The sequence below is a fragment of the Salmo salar genome, chromosome 12 (genome assembly GCF_965601325.2).
Source record: "Salmo salar chromosome 12, fSalSal1, whole genome shotgun sequence".
Lineage (NCBI taxonomy): Eukaryota > Metazoa > Chordata > Actinopteri > Salmoniformes > Salmonidae > Salmo > Salmo salar.
The window spans coordinates 64,041,394-64,063,877 of record NC_138302.1 but is presented as its reverse complement, the minus strand read 5'-3'; the positions used below and the strand labels follow the sequence as shown (position 1 = coordinate 64,063,877).

General features: G+C 41.7%; 1 protein-coding gene across 50 annotated transcripts in view; it reads right to left on the bottom strand.

Moving 5' to 3' along the window:
• LOC106565455 (uncharacterized) overlaps window positions 1–22,484 on the bottom strand; it is a 33,252-nt gene that overhangs the window by 5,384 nt on the left and 5,384 nt on the right. For 4 of the 50 annotated variants that reach the window (XM_014132643.3, XM_014132649.3, XM_014132650.3 and 1 more), the window contains 11 exons: window positions 14,680–14,763; window positions 13,198–13,281; window positions 9,080–9,163; window positions 8,069–8,152; window positions 4,394–4,477; window positions 3,758–3,841; window positions 3,429–3,512; window positions 2,546–2,629; window positions 1,564–1,647; window positions 579–662; window positions 66–149 (listed from right to left, as the gene is read on the bottom strand). In XM_014132643.3, coding sequence (XP_013988118.1) covers window positions 66–149; window positions 579–662; window positions 1,564–1,647; window positions 2,546–2,629; window positions 3,429–3,512; window positions 3,758–3,841; window positions 4,394–4,477; window positions 8,069–8,152; window positions 9,080–9,163; window positions 13,198–13,281; window positions 14,680–14,763 — 924 coding nt within the window. Of the gene's footprint in view, window positions 1–65; window positions 150–578; window positions 663–1,563; window positions 1,648–2,545; window positions 2,630–3,428; window positions 3,513–3,757; window positions 3,842–4,393; window positions 4,478–8,068; window positions 8,153–9,079; window positions 9,164–13,197; window positions 13,282–14,679; window positions 14,764–15,448; window positions 15,533–15,858; window positions 15,943–18,104; window positions 18,189–22,484 lie in introns of all 50 variants that reach the window. The other 46 variants (XM_014132610.3, XM_014132621.3, XM_014132611.3 and 43 more) reach the window with 37 other exon arrangements.

Sequence of the window (22,484 nt, the reverse complement as noted above, 5' to 3'; positions counted from 1 at the left end):
AAATCCATTACCAACACCCTTTACTAGCTTCCATATGTGTGATGGGTACGGTGAGCGGACTGTACCCGTGTGAGTGAGGCTGTGTCTTGTCAGGTGGTAGCGCTGAACAAACCTCATGTCACACATGGTACAAGCGTAAGGTTTCACACCTGAATGCACAGAGCATTGAGATATTACTTTTGTACCTCATACTCCAATTGGAAGTTTAAGTACAGTATATCCATTTATGCTTAAATGATTTAACCACTCATTTCAATCCATGCAATCATTTACAGGGGGATTCAGACGGAAGAATAAAGAGAGAGATGTTTTCTCCGACAATTTTGTTTACGATGTATTTTTTCCAAACGCTTTAGTCCACAGCCACAACACATCACATGAGCTGATGATTGTAGTCTAAACGGTAAAACTATCCCTTCTCATCCAGACTTCTGGAAATCAAACCTAACTTGAAAACAAAACTTCACCTATATTTCTTTGAGCATGACGACTAGCATATACATCCTGCAAACCCTGTATACTGGGGTTCAGGTGTGGCCTAATCTTGGGTACGGTGGGTACGGTGAACGGACCCATACCCAAATGAGTGAGGCTGTGTCTTGAGAGGTGGTATCGCTGGTAAAACCTCTTGTCACACATGGTGCAACCGTACGGCTTCACCCCTACACACACACACACACACACACACACACACACGCATCAATACACAACTTCGTACCACGTTAGTCTTCCACTATTAGGTTTACCATACATTTCATACACAAATACAACACAGACAATATGCACCAGGTGCTGTTATCAACATGCTGCCTTCACGCAACAGAACTGGTGTTGCCAAATTTTTGTGGGGAAAGCAAACAGCTGTTGGTAGCGCAACACATCACTAGAAATTGTAGACGAAGTAGAAAATTGATTTGCGTGATAATGTCAACACAAATCTGCTGTTCTGAATAGGCAAATTCACTGCAGGCAAGTCGCTGACTTTCTGAACACTCAAGAGGTAAAACTCAGAATTCCTTAAATGTTGCTGAATTTTCCTTAGTCACTTTTAGGGGGGAAATGAGAGTGGGATCGGAAAGATCTAGTGCAAAGTGGCCAAGTTGGCAACACTGAGCAGGATTGGACGTTTTCAGATTGTAGACATCTTTGACCGTTTCTGCAGGTTCCCAATAACAGCAATTCCAAAAACACTCATCATAACTGGTTTGAAAATACACCTAACCTTTCGGAAGACATCTCCACAACCGTGAGTTATTCCAATTTAAAACTTGAGGCATGAGTTACTGTGTGGTCCGTGTAGTTATTTTCGCCAATTAAGTTTAATGCATTTTTTTTATGCTGTAGTCCACAACACATGTCATGTCCTGATGTCATTTGGTTGTAAAACTAGCCCTTCTCATCCTTAATATAAATCAATGGACTTTTTGGGGTAATGAAACTGAACATCTAAACAACACTTCACCTATATATTTATTTTAGCACAACTAGCATATAGATTCTGCCAACCCTGTATACTGGGGTTCAGGTGTGGCCTAATCTTGGGTACGGTGAACGGACCCATACCCAAATGAGTGAGGCTGTGTCTCGCCAGGAGGTAACGCTGGTAAAACCTCTTGTCACACATGGTGCAACCGTACGGCTTCACTCCTACACACACACACACACACACACACAGAGCATCAATACATTACTGTTGTGCCTCACGCCATATTAAAGTCCAATATTAGGTTTACCATGAACTCCAAGCACAAAAACAGCAGGACTGACTATATACCCGTGGCGATTATAAACATTCTGTCTTCACACAACAGGACCGGTGTTACCAACTTTTTTGGGGGGTTGGGGGGGGAGAAATAGCTATTGGCTGCACAATTTGTCACTAGAAGTTGTTAGATGACACCAAATTGCAAAGAATGTGAACGTCACATAGCCGGTCGCTAATTCCTGAAATCTCTCAGAAGCAAACCCTCTGAGAATGCGGCTGAATTTGTCTTAGTTACTTTCAGGGGGCAAAAATGGGAGGAGGGATCCAATACTTTGGTAAATCTAGTGACTCTAGTGCAAAGTGGCCAAGTTGGCAACACTGAGCAGGATTGGGTGTTTTCAGATTGTATAAATCTTTAACAGTTTCTGCAGGTTTCAATGACCTCCATTACAACAACACTTGACTGTCTGGTTTGAAAAAAAAAAAAACATACAAATTCTGGAAGACATCTCTCCACAATCACTTTTTATTTTTTTACTTACTGAGGCATGAGTTACTGAGTGGCCAATGTAGTTTTTAGCCAATACATGTAATGCTTTTATCCAGAACACATCATGTGCTGATGTCATCTGGAGGTAATATTAGCCTAACAGAGTCATCCTTAAAAGGGTAATTACATTCTGGACTTATTTGGATATTAAACCTATAATAAAAGAAACAATATATTTCATCTGTACATTTCTTTGTGCATGACTAGTTTATAAATCCTGCCAACCCTGTATACCAGGGTTCAGGTGTAGCCTGGTCTTAATGACAGGAGTACAGTGAGCGGACCCATACCCATGTGAGTGACGTTGTGTCTCGCCAGGTGGTGGCGCTGATAAAACCTCTTGTCACACATGGTGCAAGCATACGGCTTCACTCCTACACACACACAGAGAACATCATTGTATTATTTTTCTGTTTCAGTCTATCGATTGGAAATGTTCGAGTCGATTAATATGTGTATGCGTTGATTGTTTATTAACCACTGTTGTAAATCTATGCAATTATAACAACGGATTCACACTGAAGAAATGTAAATTACACCGCCACTTCGATAACTCGGTGGTTTTTGGAGTCCAACAAAGCACAAGTTAATGTTATATTTTTGTATGTACGTGAATTGAGGCTGAGCAACAAAATGTTAGCTTTATAGAACACATTTTTAATTATGGTAGAAAATATAGGGTTCAGAATGTAGAAATATCACACCTGATGACAAGTTCACCATCTCATACCTAAAACACCACGTCACACAGAATACAGGTCAACTAATAACATGCACCGAGTTCCGTTAGCTGCTTTCATCTAGCAGAACTGACCCGTTTTCAGACGGTAAACCTACTTCAACTACTTCAAAATTTTAAAAAAAAACAAAAAAAAGTTTTAAAGGTTTAAAAAATAAATAAAAAATAACTTGCTCAATTAAAATATTTTCAGGTTGAAAATACACTAACAATTAGATAACGCAAGTTATCCGAGTCCGCATGCTATTGAGGTGCGAGTTATCGAACAGTCGGTGTAGCTGTTTTTCCCCAAATAACAAAACACATCACATGAGCTGATGACAACATCTGGTAGTAATATTAGCCCTTCTCATCCTTAAGGGAAATGGAATTATGGGCATTTTGCATATCAAACCTAACATGCAAACATTTCACCAATAGCCTTAATGACATACCCATGTGAGTGACGCTGTGTCTCGCCAGGTGGTGGCGCTGGTAAAACCTCTTGTCACACATGGTGCAAGCGTACGGCTTCACCCCTACACACACAAAACAATATATTACTTAGGTTCTCAAAATTCATCCACTAAAAGTACTCCAATATTGTGTATTCATTTAAGCGTCACTGCTGTCCATCAGAACTTATGGGAGATTGTTATCATCAAATGTCTTATCTGCACATTTCTTTGTGTATGATGACTGGCATATACATCCTTCCACCCCTGTATACCAGGGTTCAGGTGTAGCCTGATCTTAATGACGGGCACGGTGAACGGACCCATACCCATATGAGTGATGCTGTGTCTCCGCAGGTGGTGGCGCTGGTAAAACCGCTTGTCACACATGGTGCAAGCGAACGGCTTCACCCCTACACACACACAGAACATCAGATTATTTTTGTTTCTCACTCTGTCAATATTATTAAGTTAAGGTATAACTGTATACTAAAATGACTGCGTATAAACATCTGATGTGGTTTATGAGCCGGTGGTACACCAACAACTCAAATCTGGCCTTAGTGAGTGTGAACTTACGAAGTGACGTATTTGTAATTATTTGATCTTAGCAAACCAACTTGAGGCATCGCTCCAAATCAGAGACGTGTGGTGTGTTAGCGAAATATACAAGACCTGCAGGTTATACATCGTCAAAATCTGTGGTCAATGTGTAGCGCTTGTGGGGAAAACCAACTATCCGAAAAAAAGAAAGAAAACAAAAAACGACAGAAAGGACAAACAGCTAGCCACATTTTCCAGGGCTTTCTCCCGTTGTTACTACTGGGTTAATGAAGGCCATTTTTGACGCTATATCAGATCTTTTGGGGGGGGGGGGGGGTGTAAAGGGTCTGGTGCGTGAGTATGTATACCGGGGTTCAGGTGTAGCCTGATCTTAATGACGGGCACGGTGAACGGACCCATACCCATATGAGTGATGCTGTGTCTCCGCAGGTGGTGGCGCTCAAAAAACCTCTTGTCACACATGGTGCAAGCGAACGGCTTCACCCCTACACACACAGAACATCAGATTATTTTTATGTCTCACTATTCATCGAGTGAAGGCTTCCAATATTAAAGGTCAAGTATATACATTTATACTACATTGGATTTCCTATTAAAAAAAAATCACTGGATGTCAATAACTTCTAGGGTATTTACCCTGAGGAATCAAAATACTCCGCCACCTCAATAGCTTGCGGTTGTTGGGGTTTTATCAAAAAAGTGTTGACAAGATGCGTGAATAAAGGGTGGCCAATAAAATCTGCACTTGGATGACAAGTTTGTGATGCGTTACCATTAACTTCACCCCACATACAGTATGACCCACAATATGTACCAAGCTGCATTATTGTTATCAACATGCTAATTTCAAGCAGCAAGATTGGGTGTGTTGAGTTGTTTCCGCGAGACGCAAGAAAACCAATTATGGTAACACTTGATCAATTCAAATATTATGGAGTTGAAAGAAAAGTAAAAAAAATACAAATTTGAAGAACATCTCTACAACCACGATACAGCCAACATTCATCATATACTAGTTACAGTGCCTTCGGAAAGTATTCAGACCCCTTGACTTTTTCAACATTTTGTTACATTACAGCCTTATTTTAAAAAGGACTCAATAAATCACTCAATCTACACACAATACAGTATAACGACAAAGCAAAAAGCAGGTTTAGACATTTATTTTTATACATTTGAAAAAAACGGAAATATTACATTTACATACAGTACCAGTCATAAATGGACAGAACTACTCATTCCAGGGTGTTTATTTTTTACACTGTAGAATAATACTGAATACATCAAAACTATGAAATTACACATATGGATGGAATCATGTAGTAAACAAAAAAAAGTGTTAAACAAATCAAAATATATTTGAGATTCTTCAAAGCATACTCTTTTTGCCTTGATGACAGCTTTGCACCCTCTTGGCATTCTCTCAACCAGCTTCATGAGGTATGCACCTGGAATGCATTTCAATTAACAGGTGTGCCTTGTTAAACATTCATTTGTGGAATTTCTTTCCTTCTTAGTGTGTTTCAGCCAATCAGGTGTGTTGTGACAAGTCCATACTATAGCAAGAACAGCTCAAATAAGAAAGAGAAATGACAGTCCATCATTACTTTAAGACATGAAGGTCAGTCAACCAGAAAATGTCAAGAACTTTGAAAGTTTCTTCTAGTGCAGTCGCAAAAACCATCAAGTGCTATGATGAAGCTGGCTCTCATGAGGACCGCCACAGGAAAGGAAGACCCAGAGTTACCTCTGCTGCAGAGGATAAGTTCATTACAGTTACCAGCCTCAGAAATTACAGCCCAAATAAATGCTTCAGAGTTCAAGTAACAGACACATTTCAACATCAACTGTTCAGAGGAGACTGCATAAATCAGGCCTTTATGGTCAAATTGCTGCAAAGGAACAACTACTAAAAGGACACCAATAAGAAGAGGAGACTTCTTTGGGCCAAGAAACATGAGCAATGGACATTAGACCGGTGGAAATCTGTCCTTTGGTCTAATGAGTCCAAATTTTTGATTTTTGGTTCCAATCGCCGTGTCTTTGTGAGACGCAGAGTAGGTGTAGAGATGATCTCATGTGTGGTTCCCACCGTGAAGCATGGAGGTGGTGTGATGGTGCTTTGCTGGTGACTGATTTAGAATTCAAGGCACACTTAACCAGCATGGCTACCACAGCATGCTGCAGCGATACACCATCTCATCTGGTTTGCGCTTAGTGGGACTGTCATTTGTTTTTCAACAGGACAATGACCCAACACACCTACAGGCTGGGCTACTTTACTAAGAAGGAGATGGTTTGGGATGAGTGGGACCGCAGAGTGAAGGAAAAGCAGAAACGTGCTCATCGTATGTGGGAACTCCTTCAAGACATTGGAAAAGCATTCCAGGTGAAGCTGGTTGAGAGAATGCCAAAAGTGTGCAAAGCTGTCAAGGCAAATGGTGGCTACTTTGAAGAATCTAAAATGTGTTTTGATTTGTTTAACACTTTACTACATGATTCCATGTGTTATTTCATAGTTGAGGTCTTCACTATTATTTTACAATGTAGAAAATAGTGAAAATAAAGAAAAACCATTGACTGAGTAGCTGTGTACTGTAAGTATTCAGACCCTTTACTCAGTACTTTGTTGAAGCACCTTTGGCAGCGATTACAGCCTCGAGTCTCCTTGGGTATGACGCTACAAGTTTGGCACACCTCTTATTTGGAGAATTTCTCCCATTCTTCTCAAGCTCTGTTAGGTTGGATGGGAAGCGTCGCGGCACAGCTATTTTCAGGTCTCTCCAGAGATGTTCGATAGGGTATAAGTATGGGCTCTGGCAGGGCCACAAAGGCATTGAGACTTGTCTCGAAGCCATTCCTGCGTTGTCTTGGCTGTGTGCTTAAGGCTGTTGTCCAGTTAGAAGGTGTTCATTTGCCCCAGTCTGGAGTCCTGAGCAGGTTGTCATCAAGGATCTCTGTATTTTGCTCAGTTCATCAATCCTGAATAGTCTCCCAGTCCATGCCACTGAAAAACATCCCTACAGCATGATGCTGCCACCACCATGCTTCACTGTAGGGATGGTGCCAGGTTTCCTCCAGACGTGACGCTTGGCATTCAGACCAAAGAGTTTAATCTTGGTTTCATCAGACCAGACCAATCTTGTTTCTCATGGTCTGAGTCTTTAGGTGCCTTTTTTGCAAACTCCAATAAAAGTTATTGTGCCTTTTATTGAGGAGTGGCTTCCGTCTGGCCACTCTTCCATAAAGTCCTGATTGGTGGAGTGCTGCAGAGATAGTTGTTTTTCTAGAAGGTTCTCCCATCTCCAGAGGAACTCTGGAGCTCTGTCAGAGTGACCATCGGGTTCTTGGTCACCTCCCTGACCAAGGCCCTTCTCCCCCGATTGCTCAGTTTGGCCAGCTCTAGGAAGTCTCGGTGGTTCCAAGCTTCTTCCATTTAAGAATGATGGAGGCCACTGTGTTCTTGGGGACCTTCAATGCTGCAGAAATGTTTTGGTACCCTTCCCCAGATATGTGCCTCGACACAATCCTGTCTCGGAGCTCTATGGACAATTCCTTTGACCTCATGGCTTGGTTTTTGCTCTGACATGCACTGTCAACTGTGGGACCTTATAAAGACTGCTGTGTGCCTTTCCAAATCATGTACAAATCAATGGAATTTACCACAGGTGGACTGCAAGTTGTAGAAACATCACAAGGATGATCAATGGAAACAGGATGCACCTGAGGTGAATTTCGAGTCACATAGCAATAGGTCTGAATACTTATGTAAATAAGGTATCTGTATTTTATTTTTAATACATTTGCAAACATCTCTAAAAAGCTATTTTTGGTCGTCATTATTAGGGTATTATGTGCAGACTGATGAGGGAAAAAAAACTATTTAATCCATTTTAGATCAAGGCTGTAACATAAAATGTGGATAAAGTCAAGGGGTCTGAATACTTTGAAGGCACTGTATATTTTATTGGCCATCCTTAATTTGCAGTGGTTGGCATTTAAACCCTGCCAACTCTGTATACCAGGGTTCAGGTGTAGCCTGATCTTAATGACGGGCACGGTGAACGGACCCATACCCATATGAGTGATGCTGTGTCTCCGCAGGTGGTGGCGCTCAAAAAACCTCTTGTCACACAAGGTGCAAGCGAACGGCTTCACCGCTGTACACACAGAAAATATTGTGTTTTTAAGTCTCTCTCCACCGACTGAAGTCTTCCCGAAATTAAGCTTAGGTGTGTATACATTTACTCCTGATAAACCCCTGATGTCAATGGTGATGTGCTGGAATGGTTGTCGTATTGCACAGTTGGTGAAGTCGTAAATATGACATGAGTGCATACAATGACATTTCAGCTTGATGGCAAAGAACCAACGTTGCTAGATTGCTAACGTTGACAATGTGTCAACCCAGACATTATGGGCCAAACTAGCTACATTATTGTAAATGGCTTTGCTTTACAATATTTGGTCAAAAAGTTAAATTCAGGGACGATATGTCGCAACTCTGGTATTTTTATACTGGCCCAAGTTTCCCACCACTCCAACTTGGAGGGTCGTTCAAGTGGTTATTTCCGAGTTGGGAAGTCATATTCTTTTATTTCCGACAGCAATCGAACACACCATAACTTCCAGGGTATTCACCTTGAAGAATCCGATTACACTACCACCTCAATAGCTTGCGGTTGTTGGGGTATTTAAAAAAAAAGGTGTTGGCAAGTTGGGCGAATTAAGGATGGCCAATCATTTAAAAAATGTTTAGGATAAGGCAATTTTACTAGGTGTCACCCACAGAGCTGAGCATGCAAGAAATTACACGGATGGTGAGAAGTTCATAATCTAATACCATAAACTTCACACTAAATTTAGTATGATGAACAATATCCACAGAACATTGTTATCAACATCCTGATTTCAAGCAGTAGGATTGGGGGTTTTCAGATTGCAGCACAAAATTTAAAAAAAAAATAAATCCTACAACAAATTGTTTTTCATCATAAACAAATGTTTTCTTAGCCATCCTTGATTCGTGCAGGAGCTAGAATATAGGCTAAATCATTCCAACCCTGTATACCAGAATGGACCCATACCCATATGAGTGACGCTGTGTCTCCGTAGATGGTCTCGCTGGAAAAACCTCTTGTCACACATGGTGCAAGCATACGGCTTCACCCCTACACACACACAGAACATCAGATTATTTTTATGCCCCGCTGTCCATCAATTAAAGTCTTCCAAAATGAAGATGTATACACTTACAGTTCAGTCTGAAAATATTCAGACCCCTTGCCTTTTTCCACATTGTTACATTACAGCCTTATCATAAAATATGTTTTTATTCCTCAATCTACACACAATACCCCATAATGACAAATCAAAAATGGGTTTATAGAAATGTTTGCAACTGTATTAAAAACAAAAAACTGAAATATGACATTTACGTAAGTATTCAGACCCTTTACTCAGTATTTTGTTGAAGCACCTTTGGCAGCGATTACAGCCGAGTCTTCTTGGGAGTGACGTTACAAGCTTGACACACCTGTATTTGGGGAGTTTCTCCCATTCTTCTCTGCAGATCCTCAAGTTCTGCCAGGTTGGATGAGGAGCGTTGTTGCACAGCTATTTTCAGGTCTCTACAGAGATGTTCGATCGAAGAGACCTGCTAGTCTCCCAGTCCCTGCCACTGAAAAACATCCCCACTGCATGATGCTGCCACCACCATGGTTCACCGTAGGGATGGTGCCAGGTTTCCTCCAGACATGACACTTGGCATTCAGGCCAAAAAGGTTCAATCTTGGTTTCATCAGACCAGCAAATCTTGTTTCTCATGGTCTGAATCCTTTAGGTGCCTTTTGGCAAACTCCAAGCAGGCTGTCATGTGCCTTTTACTGAGTGGCTTCGTCTGGCTACTCTACCATAAAGGCCTGATTGGTGGAGTGCTGCAGAGATGGTTGTCCTTCTGGAAGGTTCTCCCATCCCCACAGAAGAAATCTGGAGCTCTGTCAGAGTGTTCTTGGTAACTTCCCTGACTAAGGCCCTTCTCCCACGATTGCTCAGTTTGGCTGGGCGTCCAGCTCTAAGAGTCTTGGTGGTTCCAAACTTCTTCCATTTAAGAATGATGGCAGCCACTGTGTTCTTGGGGAGCTTCAATGCTGCAGAAATGTTTTGGTACACTTCCCCAGATCTGTGCCTTGACACAATCCTGTCTGAGCTCCACAGACAATTCCTTTCACCTCATGGCTTGGTTTTTGCTCTGACATGCACTGTCAACTTATATAGACAGGCGTGCGCCTTTCCAAATCATGTCCAATTGAACTTACCACAGGTGGACTCCAATCAAGTTGTAGAAACATCAAGCATGATGAATGGAAACAGGATGCACCCAAGCTCAATTTCAAGTCTCATAGCAAAAGGTCTGAATACTTATGCAAATAAGGATAATAATAATAATAGAAAACCTGTTTTTACTTTGTCCGTACAGGGTATTGTGTGTAGATTGATGAGGAAATGGTTTTATTTAATCCATTTTAGAATAAGCCTGTAACGTAACAAAATGTCAAGGGGTCTGAATACTTCCCGAATGCACTGTACACTTAATTTATAACTTATAAAAACACTGATGTCGATCCACACAATAACTTCCCAGGTATTGACCGTTTAGAATCTGATTACACTACCACCTCAATAGCTTGCGGTTGTTGGGGTTTATCAAAAAGGTGTTGACAAGGTGTGCAAAATTTAGGATTGGCCATTAGTATATGATGAACCACAATTTGACATGGCGTCCATCCAGACTTCAGAATGTAAGAAATTGCACTTCATCATCTCATACAACACAGATTAAGGGATTATACACTGCTCAAAAAAACAAAGGGAACACTTAAACAATGTAACTCCAAGTCAATCACACTTCTGTGAAATCAAACTGTCCACTTAGTAAGCAACACTGATTGACAATAAATTTCACATGCTGTTGTGCAAATGGAATAGACAACAGGTGGAAATTATAGGGAATTAGCAAGACACCCCCAATAAAGGAGTGGTTCTGCAGGTGGTGACCACAGACCACTTCTCAGTTCCTATGCTTCCTGGCTGATGTTTTGGTCACTTTTGAATGCTGGCGGTGCTTTCACTCCAGTGGTAGCATGAGACGGAGTCTACAACCCACACAAGTGGCTCAGGTAGTGCAGCTCATCCAGGATGGCACATCAATGCGAGCTGTGGCAAGAAGGTTTGATGTGTCTGTCAGCATAGTGTCCAGAGCATGGAGGCACTACCAGGAGACAGGCCAGTACATCAGGAGACGTGGAGGAGGCCGTAGGAGGGCAACAACCCAGCAGCAGGACCGCTACCTCTGCCTTTGTGCAAGGAGGAGCAGGAGGAGCACTGCCAGAGCCCTGCAAAATGACCTCCAGCAGGCCACAAATGTGCATGTGTCTGCTCAAACGGTCAGAAACAGACTCCATGAGGGTGGTATGAGGGCCCGACGTCCACAGGTGGGGGTTGTGCTTACAGCCCAACACCATGCAGGACGTTTGGCATTTGCCAGAGAATACCAAGATTGGCAAATTCGCCACTGGCGCCCTGTGCTCTTCAGATGAAAGCAGGTTCACACTGAGCACATGTGACAGACGTGACAGAGTCTGGAGACGCCGTGGAGAATGTTCTGCTGCCTGAAACATCCTCCAGCATGACTGGTTTGGCGGTGGGTCAGTCATAGTGTGGGGTGGCATTTCTTTGGGGGGCCGCACAGCCCTCCATGTGCTCGCCAGAGGTAGCCTGACTGCCATTAGGTACCGAGATGAGATCCTCAGACCCCTTGTGAGACCATATGCTGGTGCGGTTGGCACTGGGTTCCCCCTAATGCAAGACAATGCTAGACCTCATGTGGCTGGAGTGTGTCAGCAGTTCCTGCAAGAGGAAGGCATTGATGCTATGGACTGGCCCGCCCGTTCCCCAGACCTGAATCCAATTGAGCACATCTGGGACATCATGTCTCGCTCCATCCACCAACGCCACGTTGCACCACAGACTGTCCAGGAGTTGGCGGATGCTTTAGTCCAGGTCTGGGAGGAGATTCCCTCAGGAGACCATCCGCCACCTCATCAGGAGCATGCCCAGGCGTTGTAGGGAGGTCATACAGGCACGTGGAGGCCACACACACTACTGAGCCTCATTTTGACTTGTTTTAAGGACATTACATGAAAGTTGGATCAGCTTGTAGTGTGGTTTTCCACTTTAATTGAGTGTGACTCCAAATTCAGACCTCCATGGTTTGATAAATTGGATTTCCATTGATTATTTGTGTGATTTTGTTGTCAGCACATTCAACTATGTAAAGAAAAAAGTATTTAATAAGATTATTTCATTCATTCAGATCTAGGATGTGTTGTTTTAGTGTTCCCTTTATTTTTTTGTGCAGTGTATTATCTGGTGGTAGTTCTAGGCTTTCTTAAAGTGCTTAAATTTAGAAAGTTGATAAAATAAAGTGGTTTTCTAGTGGCGGCTTATGACCTCGTTCTACTGGGAACTTCGCAAGTACAACATAGCAATGATGCAATACAACACTTTTCATCAAAGGAGTTAACTCGCAAAGGACTGCAAATCACGATACTTATTGATCAAAGTCCTAAATCGTTATTGAATGTGTCCCTGATTTTTTTTTTACTAACATCCTTAACTAGCTTCTATATGCGAGAAGGGTACGGTGAGTGGACCCATACCCGTATGTTTGAGGCTGTGTCTCGCCAGGTGGGAGCGCTGAACAAACCTCATGTTACACAGGGTGCAAGCATAAATTGACCCCTAAACCCACAGAGCATCAATATATTATTTCAGTGCCTCAAATTTTTTAGGTTTAGTTATATGTATATACTTGGATGGCAAATCAATTGGTAGTCAACTACTAATTTCAATACTTGCCACAACGTAATAGGTATTCACAAAAATCTTTCAAATCTTTCCCCCAATGAAGTGAGAGATTTTTTTTATGTTTCTCCCCCCCAATGCTTTAGTCCACAACCATAACACATCACATGAGCTGATGATGTCACCCAGTGGCAAAACTAACCCTTCACATCTTTAACAGAAATTAAATTAACAACTTTTTTAGGATATAAAAAAACAAATTGTGCATGACTAATGAATAAATCCTGCCAACCCTGTATATTAGGGTTTAATTGCAGGGAAAAGGTGAACGGGTGCATACCCATATGAGTGAGGCTGTGTCTTGCCAGGTGGTAGCGCTGGAAGAACCTCTTGTCACACATGGTGCAACCAAATGGCTTCACCCCTACACACACACACACACACACACACACACGAGAGCACCAACTTCAGTATAAAAAAAGTTCAACTGCCAAAAATTATCTTAAAGGAATAATCCACTGAAATCTTTTGGTATTTTTTTCATTAGTGCACTGTTGATGGTCCCAAAATGTTTCGCATTTCAGCAATCAAGTTACGGTATAGGACTTTCAAGAACCAAATTATCACTTTCCACATCATGAGGAAGCATTTCGCGTCACCATGATGATGTGGCACGTGACAAATCGCTTTTTGAAAGACCTATATCTTGAAAACTTGATCGCTGACAAGCAAAACATTTTTGGGACTGTATCAGTAGACAAACGAAAAAAAAAATAGCAAAAGAATTGAGTGGATTATTCCTTTACCTTTAGTGCAGCTAAATAAGCTTAGCACAGTTCGTCTTGTTCACCAGACAATTTTCTTTAACAGAAAATCTTGTTCCAGCAGTTGGTCAAAAAGGTGCAATCTACTAATCCAATTGGGACTCGATTTTAGCGCCCAATGAGTATTAGGCAGTTTATGTTCAAAAGGGCAATGCTAAGAAAGGTAATGCTCTAATAAACAGCAGAATCACTGTTGTAGCCTAAGCGTGGCTACTAACTACCAATGATTCCAATGGTTTAGCTAAAAACAATTGCAATTTTGCCGAGTTAGGTTAAAATTTGGGGTGAAAATGCCGGTGGACACATGGCTTCACATCATGCTGTTCATATGAACATTAGATGTGAAATTTTTAAGCAGTTGGTACATATTTAAACATAACACATTGACACAACCATGTGATTTTTGGCATGCTATTGTGACGTCTCAAACTCCTGAAGCGTTCTGATTCTCCTGCTATCCTAAACTCCATCAAAGACGGCTTCCATAGGACATTTTTGGAAATACAGTCAGCCTGAACCTCAAGCTCAATTCCAACATGGGGGTTGAAAGATTTTATTGGACCTGGGACTTGATTAAATGAGTTCATTTCCCTGTAACACTGTTGCAAGCCTTATTTCTAAACATGATCTAATGCTGATTTACAAATGTTGAGCAATGATTTGGGGGTTTGATTAAAATCTATCATTGTCCTCTAAACTGGTTCGCTTGGAAATCTTTTGCCTACATAAAACAATATTCAAATCTCTTATTAAGATCTGATAGGAAACAAGGCCAAGTATTGGTAGTGCTGTGCTGGGACAACAAATAGTCTTTGATTTTGAAATAAAATGCCTTTAACAATACAAACTCGAGTTTGATGCAGTCATATGTATGAATTCAATTCCATTATACCCCAACATGACATAGACGACTCATGTAACCACACATTGCAGTGGGGCTCATGCATGGCATTTGCAATGTCAGATTGAAGCGAGAGATTTAAAGTGAGGACACATACCCGTATGAGTGAGGCTGTGTCTCTCCAGTTGGTAACGCTGAATAAACCTCATGTCACACATGGAACAAGCATATGGCTTCACTCCTAAACACACACAGAGCAGACAAATATTAGCCATCTTTGTCAGTTTTAAAATATGCATTCCCTGATTTTTTTTCAAATATTCTAGACATTAACATGCTGGATTTCCTGCTTTACAACTTAAACAATTATATAAACAAATCACTTCGAGGGGAACTACAATGAAAAAACGTATTGTGTAACTACCCTTAAGAGTACCTGCAATTACATTTCTCATATCATACAATGACTTTCTCTAAAGCTAAAAAAAACATCCCTTAAATTGATCTCATCTGGTGATAGTCGCTCCTCTTATTATAAATACGAGTCAATTATATGAGAAACTTGGTTAGAGATCACTGACTAGAAAAAACAGATGAATAAAACACATTAACACACCACTCTCTAATATTCGATAACATGGAGATTGAGATTGCTTTTTCCAGTGGACAGTAGTTTCCAACAAAGCCTCTTCATTCCATTCACTTTGAGATTAAGAAGGGGTTACCAACACAAGGACATCCAGCACTGAATATCCTGTATAACTGAGTGCTAAAAAAACAAAAATAAAAAAATTGCCTAACCCTACAAATACGTTTTGTCAGAACATTTGACAATGCATGGAGCTGTTGGGGACTTAACATGTACATTCAACTGAATAATGTTGTGTCACTAGCTCCAGTAAGGTAGCAGTGAGCAGACGCCATACCCGTATGAGTGAGGCTGTGTCTCGACAGGTGGTAACGCTGGTAGAACCTCATGTCACACATGGAGCAAGCGTACGGCTTCACCCCTATACACACACAGATTACCAGTCATGTCAGTATATAAGGCTTGTTAAGAGCATCATGCATATATTAACTGGGTTTGTATTGTGCCAGACACCAAAATATGGACAAACATTTTTGAAAACTCAGTGGCCTATTTTAAAAAGTAGTGGCAGCGGTGAAACGTGTCCATAACAATTGCAAAAAAAATGAAAGCTGTTCCTATAAAGAGCTTCTTGGAGTCCATCTGCAATATTTCATTGTTTGTAAGAATCCAAACTCGATGGTCTTATGTAAAATTATTTCACTGGAGTACCTAAATGTGAGATGGGTACGGTGAGCGGACCCATACCCGTATGTTTGAGGCTGTGTCTTGCCAGGTGGTAACGCTGGAAAAATCTTTGATCACACATGGAGCAAGCGTATGGCTTCACCCCTATACACACAGAGCACCAACTTTAGAGAAGTCTGCATCTTGCCCTATGGTTAAGTAGAGTCCTTAACACTCAAAGAAAGCCTGACACGCCAGAACAATGGCAGCAATTAAAATGATCTGAGACGTCACAATAGCCATGCAAAGCTCGCACTGAAACATTCCATTATTCAACAGTTGATTCGGGAAAGTATTCAGACCGCTTGACTTCTTCCATATTTTGTTAAGTTAGCTTTATTCTAAAATGGATGAAATCGTTTTTTCACCTCATTAAACTACACACAATATCCCACAATTACATATCAAAAACAGGTTTAGAAAGTTTTGCTAATTTATTACAAATAAAACACTGAAATATTAAATTTACATAAGTATTCAGACCCTTTACTCGGTACTTTGTGGAAGCACCTTTGGCAGCGATTACAGCCTTGAGTCTTCTTGGGGGTGACGCTACAAGCTTGTCACACCTGTATTTGGGGAGTTTCTCAAATTCTTCTCTGCAGATAATCTCTAGCCGGTGAAGTTGGATGGGGAGCGTCGCCGCACAGCTATTTTCAGGTCTCTCCAGAGATGTTGGATCGGGTTCAAGTCCGGGCTCTGGCTGGTGCCACACAAGACCATTCAGAGACTTGTCCTGAAGCCACTCCAGCATTGTCTTGGCTGTGTGCTTAGGGTCGCTGTCCTGTTGAAAGGTGAACCTTCAACCCAGTCTGAGGTCCTCTGGAGCAGGTTTTCATCAAATATATGAGAAACTTGGTTAGAGATCACTGACTAGAAAAAAACAGATGTATAAAACACATTAACACACCACTCTTTGATAATTTTTGTACTTCACTCCGTTCAGCTTTCCCTTGATCCTGACTAGTCTCCCAGTCCCTGCCACTGAAAAACATCCCCAGAGCAGGATGCTGCCACCATGCTTCACCGTAGGGATGGTGCCAGGTTTCCTTCAGACGTGACTCTTGGCATTCAGGCCAAAAAGTTATATCTTGGTTTCATCAGATCAGAGAATCTTGTTTCTTGGGGTCTGAGTCCTTTACGTGCCTTTTGGCAAACTCGAAGCGGGCTGTCACGTGCCTTTTACTGAGGAGTGGCTTCCATCTTGCCACTCTACCATAGAGGCCTGATTGGTGAAGTGTTGCAGAGACGGTTGTCCTTTTGGAAGGTTCTCCCATCTCCACAGAGGAACTCTGGAGCTCTGTCAGAGTGACCATCGGGTTCTTGGTCACCTCCCTGACCAAGGCCCTTCTCCGCCGATTCCGCAGTTTGGCCAGGCAGCCAGCTCTTGGAAGAGTCTTGGTGGTTCCAAGCTTCTTCCATTGAAGAATGATGGTGGCCACTGTGTTCTTGGGGAGCTTCAATGCTCCAGAAATGTTTTGGTACCCATCCCCAGATCTGTGCCTTGACACAATCCTGTCTCGGAGCTCGACGGACAATTCCTTTGACCTCATGGCCTGGTTTTTCCTCTGACAAGCACTGTCAACTGTGGGACCTTCTATAGACAGGTGTGTGCCTTTCCAAATCATGTCCAATTGAACTTACAGGTGGACTCCAAATCAAGTTGTAGAAACATCAAGGATGATCAATGGAAACAGGATACACAGGAGCTCAAATTCGAGTGTCATAGCAAAGGGTTGGGATACCTATGTAAATAAGGTATGCCTGTTCTTTATTTTTAATACATTTGCAAAAGTGTCTAAAAACCTGTTTTCACTTTGTAATTATGGAGTAGTGTGTGTAGATTGACGAGGGAAAAACATATTTCATCAATTTTAGAATAAGGCTGTAGCGTAACAAAATGTGGAAAAGTGAAGGGGTCTGAATACTTTCCGAATGCACTCAAAATATTTAAAACAGCTATAAAGTAATTAAAACAATTACCAGCATACCTCAGTCATTTGAGTATAGAAATATATCTTATTAATGCACTATCCTACTAAAGGGTTGGTTTGGCAATTTACCAAGACAATGAAATTGCCAAGATAGTGAATCCAGAGATATTAATTGAAAGCCACAAATTGTTAAGCAGTTATAAAACCCTAGTTTGTTGTGGCTTTGCGCCAGCCTACGCAAGTACAACATAAGGAACCTGTGTATTGGCGCTTAAGTGTAGCATCAGTGTTTATAGCCCATTGTCAAGAGGGGTACGGTGTGTGGACCAGTACCCGTATGAGTGAGGCTGTGTCTCGCCAGGTGGTAACGCTGGAAGAATCTCATGTCACACATGTTGCAAGCAAACGGCTTCACCCCTATGCACACAGAGTATTAATATATTAGCTAGTGTTCCTATTGCATAAAGTGGAACACAAAAAAATACCCAACTCCCAAACTATAACCATATACATTTCACACAAATGTAAAGGACTGATTAGTTCTAGTACTAGAGGTAACATGTTTGTTGCCATGTCCAACACTTTAGTGTGCATTTAAGGTTAAAACAAGAAAATGTTTTATGCCCAATCAAATTCAATTAACAAAAGCAATTTGGGTTCAATAGCAACAATCGGGAATTAACCACAGAAATGTTAGCTGGAAAAGTGTATAAGAGGAAACCCTTCACTGACATCAAAATAAGTTTTTACCTAAAAAAATTTAAAAAAAAAAGTCTCCAGTAACAATCTGTACCAACTTCAAGCCATTATCAATTACATTTACAATACCTAGCCATGAACAACTACCAGGAAGTAATGTGCAAGGCTTGGACATCAAGAGACCATTCCCTCTGTTGGCAAGAGACTGACCTTTGCCCCATGAGTCTGATTGTTTAAAACAATTTAAATACATATACAGTGCCTTCAGAAAGTATTCACAGCCCTTGACTTGTTCCACATTTTGTGGTATTACAGCCTGAATTTAAGATGGATTAAATAGAGATTGTGTGTTACTGGCCTACACACGATACCCCCATAATGCCAAAGTGGAATGATGTTTTAGGATTTTTTATATATAAATTAATTAAAAATGAAAATCTGAAATGTCTTGAGTCAATAAGTATTCAACCCGTTTTATGGCAAGCCTAAAGTTCAGGAGTAAAAATGTGCTTAAGAAGTCACATAAGTTGCATGAACTCACTATGTGCAATAATACTGTTTAACATCATTTTTTGAATAAACTACCCCATCTCTGTACCCCACACATACAGATAATTGTAAGGTCCCTCAGTCAAGCAGTGAATTTCAAAACACAGATCAACCAAAGACCAGGGAGGTTTTCCAATGCCTCGCAAGGGGCACTTATTGGCAAATAGGTTTTAAAAAAATAAAATAGACATTCATTTCCTGAGTGGCGCAGCAGTCTAAGGCACTGCATCTCAGTGCTAGAGGCGGCACTAGACACCCCGGTTCTAATCCAGGCTGTATCACAACCGGCCATGATTGGGAGTCTTATAAAGGTGGTGCACAATTGGCCCAGCATCATCTGGGGTTGCCCAGTGTAGGCCGTCATTGTAAATAAGAATTTGTTCTTAACTGACTTGCCTAGTTAAATTAAAACAGTTACACTTTGGTTGGTGTAGCAATACACCCAGTCACTATAAAAGATAGGAATCCTTCCTAACTCAATTGCTGGAGAGGCAAGAAACCGCTCAGGGATTTCACCATGATGCCAATGGTGACTTTAAAACAGCTAGGAGAAAACGGAGGATGGATCAACATTGTAGTAGTTAGTCCACAATGCTAACCTAAATAACAGAGTGAAAAGAAGGAAGCATGTACAGAAAAAAATATTCCAAAACATGCACTGTTTGCAATAAGGCACCAAAGTCAAACTGCAAAAAAATGTACTTTATGTCCTGAACACAGTGTTTTGTCTGGGCAAATCCAACACATCACTAATTACCACACTCCATATTTTGAAGCATCGCGGTGGGTTGGACAGCCCTGGTTTAGAGCTTGAGGTAGTCACCCCATACAAGTACTTGGACAGTGTACCATCTAGCCATACTCCCTTCTCGGCACATATCAAAGCTGCAGGCTAAAGTTAAATCTAGACTTGGTTTCTTCGCTGCTCTTTCACCCCAGCTGTCAAACTAACCCTGATTCAGATGACCATCCTACCCATGCTAGATTATGGAGACGTAATTTATAGATCAGCAGGTAAGGGTGCTCTCGAGCGGCTAGATGTTCTTTGCCATTCGGCCATCAGATTTGCCACCAATGCTCCTTATAAGACAGATCACTGCACTCTATACTCTTCTGTAAACTGGCCATCTCTGTATACCCGTCGCAAGACCCACTGGTTGATGCTTATTTATAAAACCCTCTTAGGACTTACTCCCCCATTTCTGAAATATCTACTGCAGCCCTCTTCCTCCACATACAACACCCGTTCTGCCAGTCACATTCTGTTAAAGGTCCCTAAAGTACACAGTTCAGTGCAGCTAGCAACTGGAACGAGATGCAACAAACACTCAAACTGGACAGTTTAATTTCAATCTCTTCATTCAAAGACTCAATCATGGACACTTACTGACAGTTGTGGCTGCTTCACATGATGTATTGTTGTCTATCTTCTTGCCCTTTGTGCTGTTGTCTGTGCCCAATAATGTTTGTACCATGTTGTGTTGCTACCATGCTGTGTTATGTTGCTGCCGCCACGCCGCGTTGTCATGTGTTGCTGCCGCCACGCCGCGTTGTCATGTGTTGCTGCCGCCACGCCGCGTTGTCATGTGTTGCTGCCGCCACGCCGCGTTGTCATGTGTTGCTGCCGCCACGCCGCGTTGTCATGTGTTGCTGCCGCCACGCCGCGTTGTCATGTGTTGCTGCCGCCACGCCGCGTTGTCATGTGTTGCTGCCACCACGCCGCGTTGTCATGTGTTGCTGCCACCACGCAGCGTTGTCATGTGTTGCTGCCACCATGCCGCGTTGTCATGTGTTGCTGCCATGCTATGTTGTTGTCTTAGGTCTCTCTTAATGTAGTGTTGTCTCTTGTCGTGATGTGTGTTCTGTCCTATATTTTTAATGCCAGCCCCCGTCCCCGCAGGCGGCCATTTGCCTTTTGGTAGGCCGTCATTGTAAATACGAATTTGTTCTTAACTGACTCGCCTAGTTAAAAAATGGTTAAATAAAAATAATTTGCTTTACATTTTTATTTCGCTTGGCTGATGGAACCTGCATTTTATGGTCAGACTCAGCGGAGGGAGAGGGCAGCAGACTAACGGTCTGCCTCTCAACATCCCTCTGCTCTCCCTTTCCTCCACTGACACTGACCAAAAAAAGGTCTTCCAGCTGATGGCCAAACTCGAGTTGCACCACATTATTTCTGCCTCATGCAAAAATTCATGTTGTTACTCCTATGACCAGACAAATTCATGTTGTTACTCCTATGACCAGACAAATTCATGTTGTTACTCCTATGACCAGACAAATTCATGTTGTTACTCCTATGACCAGACAAATTCATGTTGTTACTCCTATGACCAGACAAATTCATGTTGTTACTCCTGTGACCAGACAAATTCATGTTGTTACTCCTGTGACCAGACAAATTCATGTTGTTACTCCTGTGACCAGACAAATTCATGTTGTTACTCCTGTGACCAGACAAATTCATGTTGTTACTCCTGTGACCAGACAAATTCATGTTGTTACTCCTATGACCAGACAAATTCATGTTGTTACTCCTATGACCAGACAAATTCATGTTGTTACTCCTGTGACCAGACAAATTCATGTTGTTACTCCTGTGACCAGACAAATTCATGTTGTTACTCCTATGACCAGACAAATTCATGTTGTTACTCCTGTGACCAGACAAATTCATGTTGTTACTCCTGTGACCAGACAAATTCATGTTGTTACTCCTGTGACCAGACAAATTCATGTTGTTACTCCTGTGACCAGACAAATTAAATATTCCGATATTAAAAAAAGATGCAAGCCGCTAATAAAAGGAAGCCTATCGATACACTTTCCTACTCATTCCTTCACTGCAACGCTAGTTGTAGAGCGAGGGGAAGTAGGGAGAACGGCTTATAAAAAATATAAAAAAATAAAGTGTTGAATAGAAAGTGTAAAAGTCAAAACAAACTCACTGATAGCAAAGCGCTGCTGTTTTTATATTGGTTGACAGTCTCTAGTTGTGGTTTTAAACGTTTAAAAATCTCACAGTATCAACTTTACTGTAGCCTTCTTTTACACTCGCTACATTACTGCAGACACGGTCATCTGAGCAATCTGATTGGCCAGTGGTAGGCTATAGTGCACTTTATTTGCTACCCCCGGCAAGGCAGAGTTTGTACATTCAGACATTAAAATGGTTCAAAATGGGACATGTCTCCTACTCGGCGTGCAAGGCCGCTGAATCGGGTGCATCCACTGCCAACATTGCGAGATGAAGTAAAAATAACAATTGGAACGTAAGGCTTATCGTACAGAAATGTTTGGCAATCGAACAGCGATCAAACAGTTCCTAGAGGGTGAATGTTCCGGAGTGGCCTAGTTACAGTTTTATATAAAATGGTCTTAAAATCTATGGCAAGACATAAATGGATGCCTAGCAATGACCAACACCCAATTTGACAAAGCTTGAAGAATCTTTAAAAGAAA